Raw genomic sequence first — 23,157 nt, 5'->3', positions numbered from 1 at the left:
TGGAACTAATTTGTTTCATAATTAGTGGAGTGTACTGATGCCTGCAACTTACCGTGAAGTGCATTAAAAACATGATGGATGGTTGAATGCATAGAGGGATGGATAGACATGGGATAAAGCAAGAATAATACAATGTTATTTGTAGAATATAGGTAGTGAGTATAAGGATGTTCACCATACAGTTACTTCAACTTCATTTATTTTTAAATTTTCATAATAAAATATTGGGAAAATGTGGGGTTCAGAATAGCCTACAACATGGACTTTGGTAGGAAAAAAAGCCGAAGAAAATAATTCATTATAAAAATAATTAAAAAGAGTTCAAGATGCTGAATAGAACAAAGAGACAAAAGAGATACATACATGTTAATGAAATTGTGTGAATCCGCAAAAAAACTATGTAAGTAGTAGGGGCAATAAGTGTAAGAGTTTGTAAGAGCAACAATCATGGTGGACTACTAAGGTGGGCAGAAAGTGCTTCATAGGTAGGCATTATATCAGCTGGGCCTTGAAAGATATGCAATCTGGATAGGTAGTGAGAATAAGAACAGAAATTTTTAAAGGGCTGAGGATAGCTGAAAATGGTAAAATGAGTATATATGAGGAGCAAGAATGCAAAAGCAAGGACAGTAAATTTTACATCAACTTAGCTGCAACTAAATAGGGGAAAATAAGTTTGAAAAGCAATAATGATAATATTAGGATTTTTCTTATATGTGTGAGGTACCTGCACACAGCACTTTCCATGCATTATCTAATTTAAATCTAACAGCCATATGAGGTATTACTATTACAGTTGTAACTAGTAAGGAAACTGAGGTTTAGAGAAGTTTAGTCATTTGCCCAAGGTCACACAGCTAACAAGTGGTAGAACTTTTACTGAAACCACATTTGCTTGGCCCCAAAGCCCAAATACCTAACCACTAGACATATTCCTTTTCTGGTAAATTGAGGTTAGACTCTAAGGGGCCTTGAATACCAAGATAAGGAGTTTGGGCTTCACTCTCTATGCCTGGAGACCACTGAAAGATTTTGATAATCAGAGGTTTTAAAAGAAGTGTACCTTACAGAAATAGGCAAGAGATTGAAGCCATAAAGCACAATTGTCACAATAAGAGGTGTGAATAAAGGCCCTGATCCAGAATAATAGCTATGGGGGTAAAATAAAGATATAGTCTTTAAGAAGAAATAATTTACTGACTTCTTGCTACTAATATTTTATTGAAATATATTGATAAATTTACTGTTTAGGTGTTAAATATTCAAAAGGGTCTCTAGAGCTCAAGAGTTATATTGTATTAGCCTAGTGAAACTCCAAAGGCAACTGAGCAGCCCAAATGTCATTCCAGTCCACTTGCCAAGCCACTCACGTCTCAAGGCTAGTTTGAGGTTCTTCTGAGTTGTTCAGTGGCTAAGTTATCTAATGGGCTCCTTTGGGCCTAGTCTTGGCAATTCTCTATCATTATCCCTGAACTCCAGAGTGGCTCCAAGAAGTCCAAACTTGTTTCATGCCATTAGTATTCTCAAAGAACTATTCTCCCTTCCCCAAGAACTGGATCTCGAATAACCACAGCTTGTTAGGTAGTCACTGAACTTAACCTGATCCACCTGGATAGCTGTGGCTGTCTGCTGTGAACTGCCTGGAAGAGTTAGCTGAGGAGTAGAAATTCTTATCAAAAGACATGTACGTGGATATGAAGGCACATGAAAATGACCAGAGGGGCACCTGGAGATCATTCATTTATACACAGGGTGGGATCCTGAAACAGATTTCTGGTGTTTCTTCTCTTTGATAAAGGTGGCAGGCTAGAAAATATGGACCATGAAACAGAAAAAGAGACTTCCGAAAATATAGACCAGTAGATGGGCACGTGTGTGTGTGTGTGTGTGTGTGTGTGTGTGTGTGTGTGTGTGTGTGTCTACAGCAATATCCAAGAGAGATAGAAAGCAGGTTCTCAGAGTGATAGGGTGTTGAACAGGAGGAGAGAACATCAGAGGGAAAGAATAATTGCATTATTTTCTCCATATGTTTATAATCAACAGGCTTTGAAGTTTAAGGAGATTTGTAGAAGGAAGAGTATCACTCAAGTGTGAGCCAAAAGCTCAGACATTGGGAAGTCCCCTATAATGAGGACTGCCACATGAGTTATTGTGAGAATCTAACAAAATGATAGAAGAATCAGTGCTTTTTAAACCGTATAGTGCCTTTAAATTGCAAAGCACTATATAAACTGTGAAATACTACATAAATGTAAGGGATAATGGTTATGATTATTTGAGGAAAATATTATTCTGAAAGTCGTTTGTGACTTGAGAATTAGACAATAATGTTATTTTTAACAAACAACAGAATTTGCCCATTGAAATACATCTCTCTTTCAAAATCAATAATCTTGATGGCACTTGACATTTATTTCAAAGAGAAACTATTCAAAACATATGAGACTCTTTTTCTGGGATCAATTTCCTTCAGAACCAGTTTACAAACCACACAAAATGATCTCATTAATTTATAATCACATTGTATTTTGAACCTGACATATTTTCTAGCTTAATCATCAAAGCTGACTCCAAAAGAATTCTAAGCATTTTTTAAAAAATCAATATTCATTCCTAAAGCAATGATTCTTAATTTGTGTGTGTGTGTGTGTGTGTGTGTGTGTGTGTGTGTGTGTGTGTGTTGAGAACCTCCTGCTAAAATGTACAATACACAGAACAGTTTGCATGGGAATCTCTAGATTACCAGGTAAAGAATTCCTGATCTTCCAAGAGTTACAGAATTCAAATTTGAAGGCTACAGATCTGAGGGCAATTATTTTCTGAACATAAGAAGAACATGAATGTTTAGTCTCCCAAAGGAATTGTATGAAGGAAACCATATTACTGTAGGAATGATCATATGGTACGAGTGTTTAAAACTTAGCCCATTAGAGTCATATGTGGTCTGTGTTGTCATTTCTATAGCTGCAGTGGTTTTTAGGTGTATGTGTGTTCTTTGCTAGTAGGATGCTTAGGTCGCAGCATTTGCCTCCCCAGTTATCTACCCTCAACTCACTTTAACCAACTCAAACTAAGGAAGTCATAGTACTAGGAAAAGGCATTAGTTGGGCTGAAATTGCCTTAGAGGCCTACCTGGTTCAAGGAGAGGATGATAGGCATGCTTGACTGTCCTTTAGCTCATTGGTCCTCAACCTTTTGGCACCAGGGACCAGTGCTCCTATGAAAATCTAGCGCCTGATGATTTGAGGTGGAGCAGAGGCAGTGATGCTAGCGCTGTAGAGCCACCGCAAATACAAATGAAGCTTTGCTCACTCACCTGCTGCTCGCCTTCTGCTGTGCAGCCTGGTTCCTAACAGGCCACCGACTGCAATCGGTCGTCAAGGTTCAGAGATTAGGAACCCCTCCTTTAGCTGCTCCTGGAGGAGTCCTGGCTATGGGGAGTTTGGGGCTTAACACTGGTGTTCCTTTTTATGAGACAGAGAAGATTTCTTACCATCCCCTCACACACCAACCATGGTTATATACAGACATGAGATAAATTAACTCATTTATTTCTTTAAAAAAAAAATCCTCAGAAAGGGAATATTGTTCTCATTTTATAGATGAAAAAATTGAGACACAGTAAAGCTAAATGACTTATAATAAAAGCCAATTAGCTAATAATTATCAAAGCCAGAGTTTAAACTCATATTTGATTTCAGAGCCCAGGCTCTTCCTACTGCCAGCACTGCCTCTTCCCATTTCTTCCCTGGCCTCTGTGAAATGCTCCAGTTAGCATCTCCCTCCCTGAAGGGCCCCTGGAAATGAAACCCATTCATTTACCTCGCAAAGAACAGTGTCCCCGAATGGCCCATCAGACACCTAGGACTCAGACTCATTTGCTTCTATTGCTAACTTCCTTCATGGCTGTGACAAGCTCCTTAAGTTGTCTGGGCCTCGGTTTTCTCATCTGTAAAATGAGAGGATAAAAGTAAATGAAACCTCCAGCTGAAAAATTCAGTGACTGAATTCTGTTTGCTCATCCCATTCCCCCAGCTGGCATGCCTATCTTGTGGGTTGCTCACCTCTAGGGCGCCGCCTTCTCTGACCACCCCAGCTACAAGTATGCTCGACGCCAACACCACGAACTGCTTGCTGTCCATTTTACACTTAAATGTCTCATCTCTTTCATTCTCTAAGTTATCTGAATTCCTCAAATATTTTTGTTTCTTTAACTCCTATACAGCATTCTAATTTATAAATAAATCAATTTGTGTTTGAATTCCCCCATGAGAGACAGTGGGTTTCCATTTTTCATAAAGGATGCTGAGACTAATATTCTTTTACGTGCCTCCTTGATTACATGTGTAAGAGATTCTCTAGAATGAATGTCTAGAAATGGAATTGCTGAGTCATAGGGTTTGTGCATTTGATACTGGCAAATTTTTCCCTGAAATGATAGTACCAACGTCCGTTCCCACTTGCAATGTGTAAGATTTCTGTTTCCATATCCTCACCAATACCTATCAAGTTTATTTTTTTCCCCCAAACTAACATTTTGACTGCATTTGCCTTATGGCACTTACCACTTTCTTCTTTATATTTGTTTATATGCTTCTGGGCTGTAAAATTTGTGAGGGCAGAATCAATTATATTCTTCCCACAAAATTTATTGATCTTAGTGAATACATAATAGAGTTGTGAACAAATAAATGATGAGCAGAATTAATTCATCTTGATCCAAGGAGATGGGGAATTCCATAAGAGTAGGAATGAGGCATTCTATCTTTATTAATATGGGATAAAATATAGGTAGGGAATCCTTATTAGTGGCAGAGATGGTTGCACAGTGGTCACAACTGGCCTATAGACCAAAGGTTTCAAGATCTATAATGGACTATCACCAAACTTTGGAAATCCCACCATTAGATCAATTTTTATCATGGTAGTCATCCAATATTTATTGATTGTTGTATGTGGAAAATTTAGAGTCTCTGGGGCCATCTTTATTATGTACCAAGAGAGCTGTTTCTGAGTGGAACTCCCCAGCCTCTGGCCCTACCCCATTATCAAGGTTTGGATAGAATCCATGCGTCCTTTGGACTAGGGTGGTGCATGACCTATGGTAAATTCCTCCCCTTTTTGTCACCCTAGCAGTTCCAGGCTGACTCATTTTCTAAATAAGCCACTTGTGGTTTTTGGTCTGACATCAAATCTGGAAGAATGAGTAATTTTTTAAGAACCAGAATTATATTTGATCAGAAAAAGATATCTGTGTACGTTACACCAGTAACAAGTACTCCAACTTTCCCCACCCCTCCTTTCCCTGGGGCCAAGGGATATATAGAAGGTGAAGGAAGGAAGTGGGTATGGTGAGAAGAATTTTTGTGCACATCTCTTATTTTGTTAACACTTATTTTGTTATGTACATTTTAATAAAATTATATCTTGTTGTCTCTGCTAGATTAATAAAAGTAATAATAGCGAAGTAGTCAGGGCCATGAGTTCTGCTGCTTCGTTGCTTGGGTTCCAATCCCAGTTCTACCACAAACCAGTTGGGTGATCTTAAGCAAGTTATGAATCTTGATGTGCCGCCATTTCCTCATTTGTAAAATAATAGTACCTATAATTCAGGGTTGTTGTAAGAAATAAATGATTTGATATGTTAAGTGCTTAGAATTCTTCCTGGAACTTAATAGGCACTATGGAAATGTTAGTAAATATTTCTTTCAGTCCATCACAATGTTTATACTCATTAAATGCTTAATAAATGCTTTTAAATAAAAGAATGCATTCTATTAAATCATATTTGGAATCAGGGGAATAGATGTGACTACAAGTGGTATACTCTTGGTTGGAAATGGAAGGAGTCATGAAGATCAATTCCCTTGAGCGTAGGTATTTCTTACCCCGACCTTTCTGTTCGGTTTTTGAGTAGTTTGTTCCCTAGTTATATGTGTTGTGGTGGGAGGAGGGCTGCCATCCCTACCCCAGGTGTCATTCAATTGAAGTTCTACTTCTTGCTTTTTAAGTGTAAGAAGAAGGTATAGCTCTAGATCCTTGAATCCTGAAAGCATGGGCTGAGTTAGAAAGAGACCCTGGCACCAGAGAAATTCATTCTCTGACTCTCAACATCTACTGCTTGTGAGGAGAGTTAGCAAGATAGTGGCATTTGGATGTGTTATTTTATTGAATTAGCAGAATGGGTAACATGTCGGAAATTATTTAAATAAAATGTTAGTATGCCAATTTCTTTTTATCAGTGCAGATGTAGTGTTTATCTTACATTTATGGTTTGGGGGAACATACTCTTAAGTACCGGAGAATCATGAAGAAGACAGAGTGAAATCCCCCAGAGCCCACCCTCCATCGTGGGCCTCTTCAGGATGCCTGGGGCTTGCAGTACTCCATTCACTGGAGCCAGCTGGTCCAGCCTCATTGGTACCATCATGTGGACTTTAGTTGAGGAGCTTGATGGACTAGACAAGTAGGTCTAACTTGGCTGCTACAGGAGCAAGAGTGGTATGCATGTCAGAAAGTCTCCAAATTTAGTAAAATTGGTAGAAATGCTGAGTTATTGAAGGAAGTCCAGCTGTCCTGGAGGAAACTGATTCACTGGGGAGGTGTCAGGAAGCCCAGCATAAGTGTCACCCCCTTGGAAACAGTTGTACACCTACAATCACACTCACGCATAAACACATTCACACACATACTGATGCAAACAGCTTCACCCTTCTAGACTTTTCCTTTCTCTACACTCACAATCACACACACATGACTCACATACACTCTCTCAGTCAAAAGGGTGGCTTAGGGGAGACCTCATGGCTGAATCAAATGCTGGTTAATGCTGCTGCTTTTATTACACCAAAGGTCTTAACATTTATTTGGAAATGAACACAAAACTGGGTATACTGCTGTTACAGTGGCATGCATTCTCTACAGTGCAGCTTTGGAGCTCAAGATCACTGCAGCACGCACACAAGAACCGCGCTCCAGAGAAGGGAAAAGGGGAAAACTGCAGATCCTTGTTCTCTCCAGTATCAGTAGATTAAAGGTGCTTCACCACGACAGCAGTTGAGGAATCTTGTGTGCTGGGCAGCTGTGTTTTAAACAGCTAAACAGGTGTGACAAGGAATCCAGGTGTGGGTAAGTTCCTAGCATTTAGAGCCAAGAGTATTTTTGGACACGTATATACTTCCCAAACAGGCAGCACTGACTAAAGGAGTGGCATGCTTAGCACTGCATCTGAACTAGGTTAAGCTACCAGGAGCCTCAATGAAGGGAATCTTGGTTTCACAAGGAAGAATAAGACACAATGGCGCTGTCACAATAAGGCCACTAAACTCACAGCAAACAATGACCTCAGAGGAAGCTCTCAGGACTACAGGAAAGCAGCTCTATCCTCTCTGATGTCAGGTGCCCTTGCTGGTTAGGCATCTGCCCTGAGACCTTCATATGGTCCTTTCTGAGCTGCACAACATCACTTAGCACGACGGAGCAGAGGAAGGGGCCACACAAGTCAAGGTCATGGGACATCACCACCAAACGTGGTTGACTGTTGTTGGCAAATGTCTCAGATGCCTTTCCCGGTTGGGCCGGGAGCCCTCATGTGTCTGGAGAGCTAATCTGAAAAAAGGCTGGCAAAGGACTTCCTCAAGCTCCGGATGGTCTCTGCTTTGGCTTCATCCTCATTGGTTGCAGACCGGAAGAAGGAGGACTCAGAGAAGCTGAAGGCATTTGTCAGGGACTGCGACTTGCTTGAAGATAAAAACCAGAGAGAACATGAGACGGTGGTGTTCCCAGCCAGGTAGGGAAGGACGATGACATGAAGATACACAACCAGAACCCCATGCCCGCCCCAGGGAGAACAGGGTAATAGAGAAAGCCAGCAGAGGTCCTGCTACCAGGACTCTGGGAGGTCCCTGTGCTATTTTCTTCACCTTCAGTGCTGCTAAAAAAGGAAAGGGTGGGGGCAGTGAGGGAGAGAGGGAGAAGGGGGAAAAGAGAGAAGAGAAAGAAGAAGGGTAAGAGGAAGAGGGGGTGACTCAAAGGATGTTTCTTTTATTTAATGCTAAAGGGCCCATAGGCTAAATTTCAAAGGCTCTTGGTAAGTACTAATCTAGGAATCTCACACCCTTCCCCTCTTATGAAATGTAGCAACTATGGGCCTATGGACTCTTGCACTGTCTTTTCCATCAACTGTGAAGTAGTGGAACCAGCATCAGAAGACCCAGGTCAACGTCTTGGTTTCTTATTTGCATTATGCAGATGTTTGGTGAAATGATCTCTAGCCCTTTTCAGCAATTTCATTATGTTTTTTTCTTTGATCCCAAAAGAATCTTTTGGCTTGGCACAAACTCTAATGGTCAATTTACCTGTCCTTAAAATGAACATAATATCACCCTTTGCAGCCTTCCTAAGAGGAGCTTTAATATGAGGTCTGTGGGGTTCAGAGTATCCAGGGGCAAGATACAGTCGGCCCTCCAAATCCATGAATTTAACCAACCGTGAATAAAACATATTTGAAAAAAAATCCCAGAAAGTTCTAAAAAGCAAACTTGAATCTGCCATAAGCTGAGCACTACACTGAATCCATGTGAACGAAGATGTGTAGGCATACCCTGCGGTAGCCTATATGCAAATATTGCACCATTTTAGATAAAGGACTTGAGCATCTGCGGATTTTGGTATCCCCAAGGTGCCCTAGAAAAAATCTCCTGTGGATGCTGAGGGACAACTGTGCATATCATGCCTATACAAGGTTATTGGATAGGTTTCTAATGAAAAAACCCAAATTGCAGATATTTTAGGGACTTTGGAGGCAAGAAGGTTGAGGGGAGGCCAAGCCCAGCACTCTAGACGAGGACCAGAGGTCTGATGTCTCCAGTGGCCCATCTTCTCTCCTTCTTGACTTCTACTGTGTCTCTTTCCTGCTGGTTTCTGGCTCCAGAGCTCTTCTTCAGGTGTCTTAGAACTCCCAGCCTTCCCCTAAATTCGAGGTGCAGTCCCAGAAACTCCCTTCTACAGAAGTGTGTGTGAGCAGTTTCTCTCCTCCTGCAGTGACTGTGAACAGATGCCCCACCTCTCATTAGGGCTGGGGACAAGCCCCATCGTGCTGGTTTCTGGGAGAGGGGACTCTGCTGCATGCACAGGCTGAGGACACAGGGTATAAGCCTCTCACTTGTCATCAGATGCTGTCTCTATTCAACAACTTCAGGCCAGAGGAAGTGATAACCCAAAGATCTGCCCTTAGACTTGGGCCAGAGTTGGCTAATGAGAAGGTAGAAAAGATTAAGAAGACAGCACACACATTTAAAAAAAAAAAAGGGGGTTGAGAGGAAGTTATGGGGCAGGTGAGAAATGAAATGTGCCACTGGCCAGAGCTGGGGAGCAGGAGTGAGTGATGTTCCTCCTGTCAGGAAGGACTGGAAGACCAAGAGAAAGTGGTCATCTGGACCACCGGAGCCCCAATCCTGGCTCTGTCACTAATTAGCAGAGTGACTTTAAAAAGAAAATGAATCAAATCTCTCTGAGCCATATTTCTCATCTATGCAATGACTAGATAATCTCTAAGTGGCTCATTTGAGCCCTAAAATTCTGCAGCTCCCTTTTTTCCCCTCTCTAAAGATTCTCATCATTTTACTCTGGGAAACAGTGATGCATCTCTACCATTTTCCCAAGGCTACAGCTGTGTGTGCTGACAATGATGACAGAGAGTTGTTTGAGGAAATTGAAGAGAGGCATCTCTGGTTCTGTGGGAGAGGGTAGAACTGACCACCATTCACACCCAGGTGCTGTCCCTCCTAAGTACAGCTATACTGTTTCCTAGGGGTCCTCAGTTCTTCCTTTAAAGCAGAATAGTACAATGGGAGCTTTTAGGGTTACTCATGGGAATGTGGGAACCCCTCAGGATGGAGTTCCTCAGGGCCTCTATCTGGGCCTTACTTCCCCTTTTCCTTCTGGGCCTTGCTGATTTCACACCCTAAACTGTGAGTCAGAGGCAAGAAAAAGGATTTTTTAGAGAGAGACACACACACGCACACAGAGAAAGGAATGGAAAAATAGGAGACAGGATTAAAAAAAACAACAACCTGACCTAGTATAAGAATAGGAGGGGAGTAGTAACTCTGCTTTATTGCTAGTCCTCAGGAAGAAAGGGGAGGATTGAGCTTCTAGACCTTAGACTTTCACTTCCTCTTTTTTCTCCTCCCCAATCAACCTCTATCAGGCACCCAACCTCCAAAACAAAACAAAACAAAACAAAACAAACAAACAAAACAAAACAAACAAACAAAAAACCAAAACCCCCCCAGAACCCCACAAAAATATCTATAGGAGGAAGCCTGACTGAAGGTGCTTTCTAGCAGCTCTGGAGCCCAAAGTCTGCGAGGAGGGGCAGGAAGGGGGGTGAGGAAAGAGCTGCTGAGTTGTCTCTTACTTGAGCTGTGGGTGAGGCTGGGGCTTCTGTGGTGGAGCAGCCGGGGGTGGCTGGGCTTCTGCCAGGGAGCTGCTGCTGGAGGGTGCATCTCCGTGGGTGGTGGGGCCTCCCGGTCGCTGAGGAGCCGAGAAGGAGGAAGAAGAGGAGGAGGAGGAAGAGGAGGAAGGTGGCACTGATGGTCCGGGGGGAGGCCGGCGTGGAGGCAGCACCTTGCCTGGGGGTTGCATTCCTTGGGGTTGCCCAGGGCCCCCTAGGTTCAGTACAAGAAAAACTTCATAATTCAACCATATCAAAGGGTTTCCTTGTTAAAATATATGTCTCAAAGGGTGTGGTTAGTTAATTACCAAAAGGATAAGCTCTATTACAAGAAGCCACCAGAGGCTCTGAAGGACTCCAGAGTGAGTTGCTGGTTACCCTCATACATCACTACTACTTGCTCCTCCTCAGAGACACAGCACTGCAGTCACAGCAGAAGTTGGGAAGACAGGGAAGAAACTATAGGATGGCGGCCCTGATCAGAGGTGAGCTCTCTTACAGAAGACCCCCCAGATCAGAGGGACCCCACTTCTCTTTCCCAGAGGTTCCTCAGGCACTGGCCAACTTGCCCCATGGTTGACTAGGAGGTCTCAAGTTCCACACAGCAGACAGCACAGGGCGGTGGAAAGAATGGTCTGGGAATCAGAAAACCCATGACGTAGTCTATCGGTGATTCCTTGAGCAAGTCAGCAAACTTCTTTGGACCTCAGTGTTTTCAATCATAACACTGTTAAAAAGCAGGTCTTAGTTTTAGTTATCTTTCAAGACGGTAGTGTTTCAAAGATTATAATGGATAAGAAAGCTTTTCAAAAAGTATTCTGTGCCTTATGATCATTAATGATCTGTGACAAATTATTTTTATGGAGCTAGCCTTTGTCCCGCTCTGAGCCTACATGTGTCTGATTGCCACACCCCGCCCAACCAGGGCTTCATTTTAGCATTAACTTACACTCATACCCATAATGAATCTTTTTGCCTCTTAGTACCATTTTAAGGGCTCTAGTCCCTTTCGGGTGAGTATGGTGAAATTCTCCAGAAATCCAAGCCCCATTTCCACCTTGGGGTGTTGTGGGCACCATCTGGCAAAGAAGACATCCCCTCAGAAAAAAAAAGAGGACCAAGATACCCTTTTCCCAGCATAAGACAGAAAACCATCTGGCAACCTGGAGAGAAAAAAGGCCATCCTTCCTCTAGGGGTTGATAGGCAGGAAGTATGGTACCAGATTGCTCAGATTTTGCAGAGGGGCTTCCTATACTAAGAAATTGAAAGATGTTCCCATCAGCACATATGAACTAGTAGAAATGATGTATACCTGGCCTGGAAGATCCAATCCCAGAGTCCATATCTATGGGCCTATTAGAAGGAGTAGGCTTATAGAAACTCAACAGCAGCTAAGAGTTGCAACTTTGTTTTCTAGAAACACCAGAATACTTGCATCCTCTGGAGAGGCAGAATTCTATGTCTACATCACTATGTCTTTATCCATGATTGTCAGTCCATTTCCCCACTCCATGGCATGGGTTCCAGTTTATCATCAAGTACCAATTAATATCGGAGTTAGTTACACATAAATAAATCCATAAATGAATAAATGGAATTTTGCATTTGCATGTTTAAGAATTTCCATGTTCAAATTAGATAACTATTGAAGATGACAGATTAGCAGATTAATTCATATTAATTAGTCTTTGCCTTTTCCAAAGTTTGGCATCATTTATATTAGCATTTTCTTATAAAGTGCTGCAGGTTGATAGCTCAGCATCTTGTACCAGAAATCTGAGTACTTTCCCACCTCTAAAGAGATGCTTGAATAGCCAGAAACTTTACAACTTAACACTGAAGACAGATATAACTTTTCCTTTATTGCACATTAAGCTGTACAAGAGAGTCACAAAAGAGAGGTACTTCAATCACACTTCCAGCATTGGCTGAGTTTCTCCCAGCTGGATCGGTACAAAAAAAGGGGACAACATCAGAAAAGAAATGGGTACAAAACACCTGAATGGCAATCCTATACTGTGACATGGATGTCCCCCAGGACATAGAATTGTCCTTTAGCATGCTGCCTGAGGGCATATGACAGTCAGGGTACACTGTCTGTTTGTTTTTGGCAGTTTCTTCCCCACCTGAGAGACCTTGGCTGATACCACCCTGGAGCCTGACTGAATTCAAATGGAAAGATTGTATTTGCGGTTCACAAATGTCACATGAAAAGCACCTAGATGTTCACACTGATAACATGCAGAGAAGCAACACTACCATCAGCTCACCACTTGGACAAAAAATAAAAATAAAAATAAATAAAATGTGTTTCTTCATTCTAGAAAATGTTGCTTTATTCCCTTCTATCATTTAATCGAATTGGGAGGTATTTAAGGACCTGATTCTTATGTAACCCACCTGGAAGTATGTAAATATATATATGTGTATATATATATATATTTATTTACAGATTGACTGCCATCATCATCTAAAGGAGGATCACAGACAACATTCACTTTCTGTGCATTTCCCTATAGCTTCAGAATTTGCCAGCAACCAAAGGAGAAACCAGGGCAGTGCCCCTTGACACACAAATCATGTTACATACTACCAACACTAGTTATTCCTCAAACCTGATAATCCAGAACAGTGACATATTAGTATAGAAATGAGAGAGAATGTAAAAGTAGAGCCAGAAGCATTTCTTCTAAAACTGCTGGCATGAACTTCCATGGACCGTGGTGCTAGAGGAGGGAGTTGGTGCCCATTCCCAGTGTGGCCAGGAGGTGGCAAGATGAGGCACTGAACCAAAGGTCTGGTTTAATTAACTACCTCATCACTACCAGAAGGAAAGAGAATAAACTGGTGAGGGTTCTTCAAGAACCACGGCTGTGCTGCCTCTGCCCCAAATACAACCAAGCTGAAATCTGAGACAGTTTTTCCCAGAAAAGATAAAGCTCTTCATTATCTGGACTCCAGAGGGCTCTTAGAACAGCTGAAAACTAAAGCCGGAGTCCACTTAAGGGTTCTGCAGGCAGTGTACCCACTCAAGTGAAATGGGACATTTTTTATTTGATCTTGTGTTATGATGCCTCAGGAGAGGCCAAGAGCAAAATGGCTGAATCCTTCCCAGACTGCATTCTATATCTAAAACTGCTAAAGATCATCTCTGTACACAGGTCAAGCTTTGGGGACTGTGAAGAAGCCTCAGTTCTACAGAAGCGCACACATGGCCAATTCAGAAACAGCAACAAAGAAGAAACAACTTAAGGAGACTGAGATCAACATAGAAAATACAAGTTCACTTTGATTGATATTGCACATCAGCGGCCCCATTTTTTTTTGTCTAATCTCATAGCTAATTAGTTCATAATAAAAATGAAGGGTACACTGGGATGTAAAATACAGAACACATTCCTGCAAATAGCTTGTTCTTTGTATTTCACGTAATCACTAAAAACACAAGAACTTTACAGGCACAGCCAGCCGATTCACATAAACTCAAACTGCACCACATTTTAGCAAATGGAGAAAAAGGTAGATGACTTCAGATTCAATGGATGAAGCTATGGAAATTAGACCTTGAAAATCTCTTAAACTTCTATCTATTTACCCTAGTCATGCAGAAAGGAAGCAAAAAGCACAGTTCATTGAAGATCCCAAGCACATTCATGGAGGTAAGCAGGAGGTGGGGGGTGGTTTAATCTGAGCCTGGGATGAGGGGAGCAGGAGAGGAGTTGGGTTTTGTTTTTGTGGTCTTTGTTTCTCCCCTGTCCAGCCCCTATTCCTGTTTCACCCCACATTGTGTAATCTTTAAAAAATACTATCAAACCACCCAGAAGATACAGTCACACTGGACTTGGGAGAGGCACAATTCTTTTGTATACTGTTGACAAACAGCCCTGGAATCACAAGTTATACAGAGAAACATAAGTGAGCATTACAAGCACGAACAGGAACAGGTAAACAACCAGACAGAGGAGCTGACACTGCATAGGAAAAACACAGTCCAGTCAGCATTGAAAAAGCACAGAAACGGCACCAATGGGAGGGTCTGTTGCTCCCCTCCCCACTTTCCTTTCTTTCCTTAAATGTTTTTGGCTTAAAATTTCTGCTTTGAAAAATTAACTACCAATCACTTTAAGAAGCTTGGACTTGTTTTGGCCCTACTGCAATGCCATTACAGTCGAGAATATACTGTAAACAACCTTGGGGGGGTGGACGCTGAGGTGGGGTCTTGCTGGAGTCCGGATCCTTAAGTGTTCCACTCTGGAAGACAAAAATGCAAAAAAGATAAAAACAAAACTCCAAGCAGATTCCAAAGAGAAACCTGTGGCTCTGTGGCATGGTTACAGTGGGATCTATGGGATCCAGTGAGATTTGGCCCAGAGGCTTCTGCTGTTCCAGAAATGCCTCAAAGGGGCTCTCTCTCACCTCTGGGGTGTTGCTGGGGCATGGCATAGGCAGTCTAGGGCTTGGAACCATTCTCATACACAATGTCTGAGACCTCCTCAGCCCCTTTTTCATTTTGCCCACTTACAGATTTATTCTTTCTGGAAGCTTTGAATTTTCTAACAGCACCTGGTTTATTCTATGGGAGCTGCCTGATGTCCAGCTCCCCGTGATACTCAGAGGCCTGGCTTCACGAAGAAAAGGAGGGATCAACACCAAACTCCAGAGAGCAAGTTGGGTTTTAGGCGACTCCAGGGCCTGGAGAGCCGGGGAAGTGGTGGGTGTGTGTGTGGAGGGAGGGGGCGGGGCGGGGAGTTAGACCAGGTGACTTGCCTAGACTTGGCTCACTTCTTGTGGGAGTTAACTACCGGGTGAGATCAGCTGTGGGTCTAAATCAGGGGGGTCAGAGTCACTCCGGGCTGGCTGGAACTTTCACAGGGAGAGACTTGAGGGAGGGGACAGTTGTTTATTTCCCAGAACCCTTCTTACCCAGAGGGAAGGAGTAAGATGTTAATGTTTGTAAAAGTGCTCAAGGCCAAGCTGTTTTCCCTCTCAAAGAATATCACTGCATTTTACCTAACAACAGGACTTCACTCCCAAGCTTCCTCTCCTCCCAGCTGTGATTCTGATTATGCCCTGACAGGATCAAAGATGCATGTGACTTCAGTTTGTCTAATATTTGTATTAAAGGCAGTGAGCTTTTGGAGCTTGAATTCAGCACAGGGGAAATGCTCTCTAAAGCCTAAGGGCTGCCAAGTGTGCCAATGGTGATGTCAAAGAGGGAGCTTCTGAGGCAAGGCTGCAAAATGGGCTGAGTTATGTCTTTAGCACTCTCCCACTTCCTCTCTTAGTGCTCCTCTCCCCTTGTGACACTTCCCCCCACTCCTCAAGCCCTACTCCCACGTTAAAACTGTTTCTCCTGTTCCCCATTTCCCATGGAGCTCTGATTTTGGCCACCAATCTCCCCTCCTGCCTATTAAGTCCCATTTTTAGCTCCACTACCAGGAAAACAGAAGTATTACCCTTTCTAGTATCATGGTCTTAATAACAGCATTGCCTAAAACTGTTCTGCTTAGATTATTTCAGATGGAAGGAAGAAGTGGGCCTTTAAAATGCACTTAGTATCCCACATTAGAGAGCATTATATCTATAATCCCCAACCTCACAGATCACAGCAAGAACATGACACTTGTTTCACTTCTTCCAAGCACTCTCATGGAATCCAGGAGGCTTGGTCTGAGCTGTGGCACTGAAATATCCAGATCCAATAAGCCAGCTAGAGACCACTCCATTCCATTAGCCATCAAGACTCATCATTTTTTTCCCCTCTTGGCATCTAAAATTCACCATTTTCTCTTCACCAACCCTGATCAGGCCTGTATCATTTCTTGCTTGGACTACTAGAATAGTCTCCTAATTCTTCAGTCTCGTCTCTCTCCAATTTATCTTCTCCATGACTACTTATTATCCTTCTAAACTCTTTTCTTAATTGCATCACTTTACTGCTCTAAAAGATTTATAGCTAATACTTTGTATATGCTAGGTAACATGATGGAAACTTTTATGCACTATGTCTCTTAAACCTTACAACAGCCCTATGAGGTAGAAACTATTATAACATCCCTAATTTTAGATAAAGAAACTGAGGCACAACTAAGTCAGGTAATTTGTCCAGGTTCATACAGTAGTGGCTAATGCAACTGGAATGTGAGTCCCAGCAGTCTGATGCTCACTTTCTCATTACCTAGAGAATAACATCCACGTTCTTCAGCCTGACATCAGGAACTTTCTTTAGCATGGTTAGAAACAATCCCTTGAGCCATTCTCCCTCATGTCCTAATCACACCTGCTCCTATCAGGCCTGACCTCTCAATGTTTATTCTCTAATCTAGGCCACTCCATTGTTTATGGTGAGTACCCTCCAGGAGTACTTTTTCTCTCCTTTTCTACCAACCCAATCCAACACATCCTAGAGGTCTAAGTTAAGTTCTATCCCATTCATGAAATCTCCCCTCCTGACTATCCATGTCAATTGTCATCTCTTCTCCAAACTCCTATAATAGCACTTAGGAGACTCATACTACTGAAGAGGGCATCTGCAGTGTTAACTTGTTGTCCTGAAGACTGGGATGATGCTTCTAAGAAGACAGCCAGATCCTTGAGGGCATGGACTAAGTGTCTTCATATTCCCATGAATTCCTAACAAATATAGTGCCCATTTTTTTTTTCAAAGAAAATTTTGGATATGTGGCCTAATATGGGAATTAATTATTAAAAGTTAAAATAGAATCAGGGATAATTTTGGAATATTCAAAACTTGTCATTTTACGAACATCATCAAGCACAGGGCTAAGCATAAGAGGTCCTTAAATGTTTGTTAAATAAATGAACATGTAACAACTATAATGAAAATCCAAAATGGAGCAGACTATAAATCTTTTAAAAGAAAAACATTGTTAACCGCTCCCCCTTTTTTTAAAAAAAGGTTTAAAATGTTAAACTATATTTTACTTGGTATTAACTCTGGTGAGCAGATCTGAAAATGCTCAGGTTAGGGAATGAAACTTGAGGCCTGTTATAGGTGCCTGTATATCAATCTCAGAGGTAAAGTCAAAACAAGCCTCAAAGCAGCAATAATTGCTCCCACCAAGATGGTCTAACTTAGCCAAGCTGGGGCATTTTGGGCCCAACACTTCTTTCCTGTTGTGATCTCTTCTTTCTTTTAACCTGGCAGCTGGATGAGAAGTCTGGGGCCAGGATATAGTATTTGATATTAGGAGCATGGAATATAAGGGTTGCCTTTTTACCTGGAGCTGGGCATTAACCTCACTCCCCGAAACACACACATATACACACACACACACACACACACACACACACACACACACACACACACACACACACACACACACACCACCCAAGTCTACAATAGCAAGTCTTTATGATGGGGTTGCAGAATGATTAAGGAATTGGGCTTTTGGGTTAGGCAGACCTTGAGTTAAATCTAAATCTACCACTTAACTAGCTTGTAACCTTGGGCTAGTTATTTTGCCCCTCTGCACCTGCCTTTCAAAAGGTTTTTGTGATATAAAGATTGATTATCTATCCATCTATCTATCTATCTATCTATCTATCTATCTATCTATCTATCCAGATATCTATAAGCACCTGGCCCTGGTAGGTGCTAAATAAAATATAATAGATGCTGGTGATGGTGATACTGATGAGGTCTTTTCCTCAGAAGCTCCATTGTTTCCTAGGTCTCACTCCCATGATGGAATATGCCATGCAGTGGGCTCCCATTCCTGGGCTTCAGAGAACTTTATTCTGTTGTAATGGTACAGCCTCCTCTGGGCTCTCTCACAAGCCATTAGAGTTATGCCCTCGTTGCCTGATAGGGATGTTCAGATGAAAGACAGCAAAATTCATAGTTTGTGGAGCCACTAGACTGGCTCTTGGCAGTTCCCTCCCCCAGGGTGTTACCCTGTACCACTGATGGCTGCCAATGAATCATCTTGGGCATTGGTCAAGAACATCTTAAGATTTCTTCTCCCAGAGAATTGTCATTGTCAGAGAAAGTTATGGAAGACCATAGAGCACAAGGGCAGAACCAGAGCCAATGGGCAGAAGCCCCAGCAGAATAGACTTTCACTTTTTGGAAGAACTTTGTATAGTTAAAACAGTGCAAGAGGCTGTCTTGGGAGGTGGGTGTGTCCATGCAGAGGCTAGATACTGAGAATATGCCTTCATTAATTATGAGACAGAGACGATGAACACTATAGTTCCTTCCAACCCTGAGAATCTATGATTCCAGGAAAAAAACTTTAAAATCCCATATATAAAGCTTTAATGGGATAATTCCAGACACTCATAGGATGAGACGACAGGAATAATAATGTCATGAAGACAGGCCCTACCTCTCCAAGCCATAGAAGTATACAAATAAGACACCCAAGGATGAACTGTGCCCAAAAGTTCTATTCCGAAAGCTTCAAGGGAACAGCTCCGGTCCTGTGGGAACCTGGGAATGTGTCTTGGCCTAGGGAGCTTCTCCTGCCCTAGGCTCCACAAGATTGTGGACGGAAGACTTCCCAGGAGCTACAGGAGGCAGAAGGAGCGTCCCCTAGGACTGTCCCTTGCCAGGCTGAGACTCTCTGCTCTGCCCACAAGGCTTCTGTCTGCTGGGGCTGAGGGCCTACTCCCTGTGGGGTTTGGCTACCATGGGATCTATCTCCAGTCACCAAGAGCTGCCTGGGATGCCAAATTCCACAGAAGTCTGGCCACTCTGGCGTCACTGCCAAAGACTGGCCTACAGCCAGCCCGCAACAGGAATGCATGGCTGGACTGAGATGCAGTTTCTCTCAGGACGCTGAGTTGACTTAAAACAGGTAAGAATGTGAAGTCTAATGCTTGTGCCCAGCTGCACACAAAAAAGAAGGTGAAATAAATGGCCTTATAGTAGCATAAGGAAAAAGACTACAACTACAACTACCCTGGGCTTAGAGATTGAAAATAAGCTCAGAGGATGTCAGTTTGTAATGCTGCTGCCAAAAATCTAATGCAGCTGGAGGTGCATCAGAGTTTCCAAAAGGGGAGGCCACAGGTCCAATAATCTTTTGGCTGATAAACCTTACAAGAGAGCACTACAACCAGTTCTGGGTAATTCTTTTAAGGGGGACTTGGGTGGAATAAAATGGGTACACAGAGCAGATAGGATGGTGAGAAGTAAGGAAATGACATCTTTCCGGATGTGACTTTGGGAAAATTCCTTAATCTCTGAGTCTCAATTTACCAAATGGGCCAATTATAAAGATTAAATGAGGTAAAATGGAAGCATTTAAGACAGAGTAGAAGATCAAAGTTAGTCTAATGTAAATGTGAACAAGGTCAAGGGCTGGCTTGGAAGTAGTGAGTCTCCTGGCATTTAGAGGTATTTAAGCATGGCCTGGACAATCTCTGGTCAGAGATACTGTAGAAGGGGCTCACATAGTTGCAGGAAGATGACTTCTATAGGCTCTTCTGGCTCTGGGCTTCCATTAATTCCTTCATAAATTTTTCAGTTCTTTAGGTGTCTAAGATTTGAGACAAGCCCTTCATAGCTGTGGAGCCTTAAGCCCAGCAAGACTCCAGGGCTATTGAGCCTGAGCAGAGGTATCCTGCAGGCACAAGCTTTGACGGGTTTAGCAAGAAGAGTATGCTGCTGCACTCCATAAAAGCCAACTGAGCTTGTATCCTGCTATGCTCAATCCACTAGGCTTTAGTGATGAGAGAAGCCAAGGAGACAGGAGAGAGCTGATGAAGCTCCGACTCTTCCAGGTTGGCAGGTTTAGCACTCAGCTGTCAGGAGGAAGAGAGCAAAAATTTCCCTTATACAGGGTCACAAAGGCCCCGCTCTATCCATTTTTACCAGCTCTGTACTCTGGTAGGGGATCCAGAAGATCCAGCTCTCCTGCTTACAAGCTGTGTGATCTTAGACAAGTCATTTGCATTTTCTTTGCGGATATGTGAAACAGAGATAGAAATACCAGCCCAAACCATCTCACATAGCGTTATGAGGCTCAACATAATGGCTGTGCTTTATAAACTGTAATGTGGTAGGCCAAATGTTCATATAAGTGAACTTCATTAATATTATTCAATAATATCAGTCCAAAGGATGGTAGGATTTCATGTATCAGTAGAGAAGATATTGTTGGGTGGCTTCCTGTCAACTGGTGCATAGTAGTTCAATGTGTGGGGGATTCTGGGCTAAGCTATACCACACCCTCTGTATATCACTGATTAGTTCCAGCAAGGTCTCTGAAGATACAGAAAAGTCACTTCAGAAACAGTATTAGCTCTTGAGCTGACTGGAAAACAAATCACTGGTCAGATAGAGAAACCAAGCCCATGATGAAGGTTTTTGTCAAAGGCACCTTTAATTTGCCATCCTGTGGCTTCCAGCAGACAAACTGGGAGACAGGACCTCCTGAGGTCCCAGCAGAATGGAAAGCTGAGGAAGGAAAGACATTAGTGACTCAACTCTTAAGAGTTGTTGGCCTCAATCCAACTGCCCCCACCAAGGAGGAAGGCCTGTGCTTGCTCAGCATATCTGAGACAGGAAATTGGGAAAGGGTCTCAGGGTCTGGCCCTAGGAAAGAGGCCAGGCCAAGCTTTTTGTTCCACATGCCACAGAACTATTCTGATCGGTTCCCCCAGGCCCTGCTCCCCCAGTCTGGGACCCCAGGGGGAATGAGGCAGCAGGAAGGAATGTGGTCAGGAGGTTGTAGGTTCAGTCAGAGCAAAGGGAACAGCATGTTTTTAGGCACCTTGGAATCTTTCTGGGATCACCCCTGTAGTCACCAATGCCCACATTCCTTCCTCTGAAAGGTTATATTAAAGGTGCCCAAAGATGAGCTCTTCCTCCTTCTTTTGTGAGGGAAATTGCTATTCTGAAGGCAGAGCTCATTGCTTGGATTGGGGCCCTCCCTTAACCAGTGATTTCCTAAGGATATAAAACATGTCCCATGGGGGCAGTCCATGAGACCTATGGGGGCACTGAGGGCCAGGTCACCCGAAGTCGGAATGTCAGCTTCCAGTGATTAAAGATGTCCCTAAAAAGTTAAGATAGCCCCAAAATAGTCAGTTTCCCTTAATAGTCTGTTAAGGGATCTAGTCACTAGCGACTTTATCTGAACCTGCCTCAAATCTCCTCAAATTTTCAGTTTATCCTCACTGGGGAACAAATTCCCTAAAGCCAGTCCTGCTGTGGGAAGCAGGAAGGCCTTTCATTTGTCCTAAATTTACTTCTTCTAAGCTAAGTGAAGTTCTCTTAGTCCCATGTTTGGGATCTGAATTGTGCCCCCTTTCTAACTGTGTGGCCCTTTAGAATCCAATGAAACCCTTTCTCAGCCTTGGTCTCCTTGCACTCAAGAGACCTCATCTTTTCAAGCCTTTGTGGCTGGAAAGACCTAGCTGGAAATGTTTTGAATATCTCTTTCGACCAGAGAGTCAGTAAAAAAGGACTCGTAGAATATCCTACCAGAGACCAGAGGTTATTAGGATCCAGTCCTTCAAGTCTGAACTCTCATCACTGCCTTTTCCAGGTCTGTGGCTAACAACCAGCCTGGATCATAGCATCTCAGATCTAGAAAGAGATTTTAAAAGTTACCTGGTCCAACAGCCCTAGCCTCCAGCCTACCCTTTTACAATGTCCCTGACAAGTGGCTCATCGCGTTCCTGCTTGAACACTGGCAATGACGTAGCAGTCACACGCCACTTCCCAGAGTAGCCATTTTCTCTCTCAGTGTTAACAGTTTACTCCCGTCTTCCAGAAGTTTTACTTTTTGGCACCAATTCTATCCCATGACAGCTATCAGAGCGCCAAAGATATTAAGTCATGGGGCTCCTTAAGACTATTGCTCTTCAACTGCAGCTCCTTTAACTCTTAATCATAAAATACATTTGCCAAATTCCTCAACCTCCCGGTTTTCTCTCCTCTAAGGACATGCCAGTGAGGGTTTGTCCTTGTTATACTGTGACCTTCAGACTGGAAACAACATTGCAGGTGTTGGTCTGATCAGCTCAGAGTAGAAGAGGCTCATCTTCTTCTTGGATACTATATATGTATTAATGCTTCCAAAGGCTGAGTCTTAGAATCACTTCTCATGGATCTAACCACAAACCAAATAGAAAGCCCATTGGTGTCTGAAATCCCTCCATTAGCAATTTAGTCCTTTGGCCCTGGAAGATTTTATAGGGAAATAAAAAGAGTGGAAGCATTGTAATGAGAAATTGAAAGATTAGCCACATAAAGGAGATCACCAGGATGCCACCTCTACTGGCATGACCTGAAGGCTCTGTCCAACTGAAGTTCTCTCTCTGGTTCCCATGAGTCTCAGGAGTAGCCCACAGCTCTCCAGGGACTCAGGATGTAAGGCCCAGCTCTGATTTCCGACAACAAACCCCAAAGGTCAGTGAACGTGAGGGTGGATAGGAAAGCAGGGTATATAGGTAGGAGGTTCTGGAGGTATATAGCCTGGAGGCTTTGGCCATGACTGGCCACCAGGTGTCACTGCCACCTTAAGAATCATCTCCCTAAAACACTTTAGAGTCAATGGGCAGCCCCAGAGCTGGCAGTCTAGCCGAAGCTAAGCTGTCATCAACCAGATAAGGCTTTGCCACTCTCTTCCACGCTTTTAGAGACACAGCCATTGCCTCTTACACTCTTGCCTTTATTCCTTTAAACTGGGTATAGCACTTAGCCTGGGTCCACTTCTATGGCTCT

General features: G+C 42.9%; 1 protein-coding gene and 1 long non-coding RNA gene across 2 annotated transcripts in view; one reads left to right on the top strand and one right to left on the bottom strand.

Moving 5' to 3' along the window:
• Positions 1 to 6,836: 6,836 nt before the first annotated feature.
• The window catches only part of SYN2 (synapsin II), a 164,318-nt gene continuing 147,997 nt past the window's right edge, over positions 6,837 to 23,157 (bottom strand). Inside the window, exons 11-13 of the mRNA XM_039886761.1 lie at positions 14,648 to 14,708; positions 10,421 to 10,670; positions 6,837 to 7,739 (exon numbers count right to left, since the gene is read on the bottom strand). Of these exons, the coding sequence (XP_039742695.1) occupies positions 7,604 to 7,739; positions 10,421 to 10,670; positions 14,648 to 14,708 (447 nt within the window). The 3' untranslated portion in view covers positions 6,837 to 7,603. The remainder of the gene's footprint in view (positions 7,740 to 10,420; positions 10,671 to 14,647; positions 14,709 to 23,157) is intronic.
• On the top strand, positions 7,694 to 12,730 carry LOC120621473 (uncharacterized). The gene is made up of 3 exons (XR_005658164.1): positions 7,694 to 7,789; positions 10,868 to 10,941; positions 12,572 to 12,730. It is a non-coding gene; the product is annotated as an uncharacterized LOC120621473 (long non-coding RNA).

This window comes from Pteropus medius, unplaced genomic scaffold, assembly GCF_902729225.1.
Source record: "Pteropus medius unplaced genomic scaffold, Ma_sr-lr_union100, whole genome shotgun sequence".
Lineage (NCBI taxonomy): Eukaryota > Metazoa > Chordata > Mammalia > Chiroptera > Pteropodidae > Pteropus > Pteropus medius.
The sequence above is the reverse complement of the archived record's forward strand: the minus strand, read 5'-3'. Positions and strand labels throughout refer to the sequence as shown.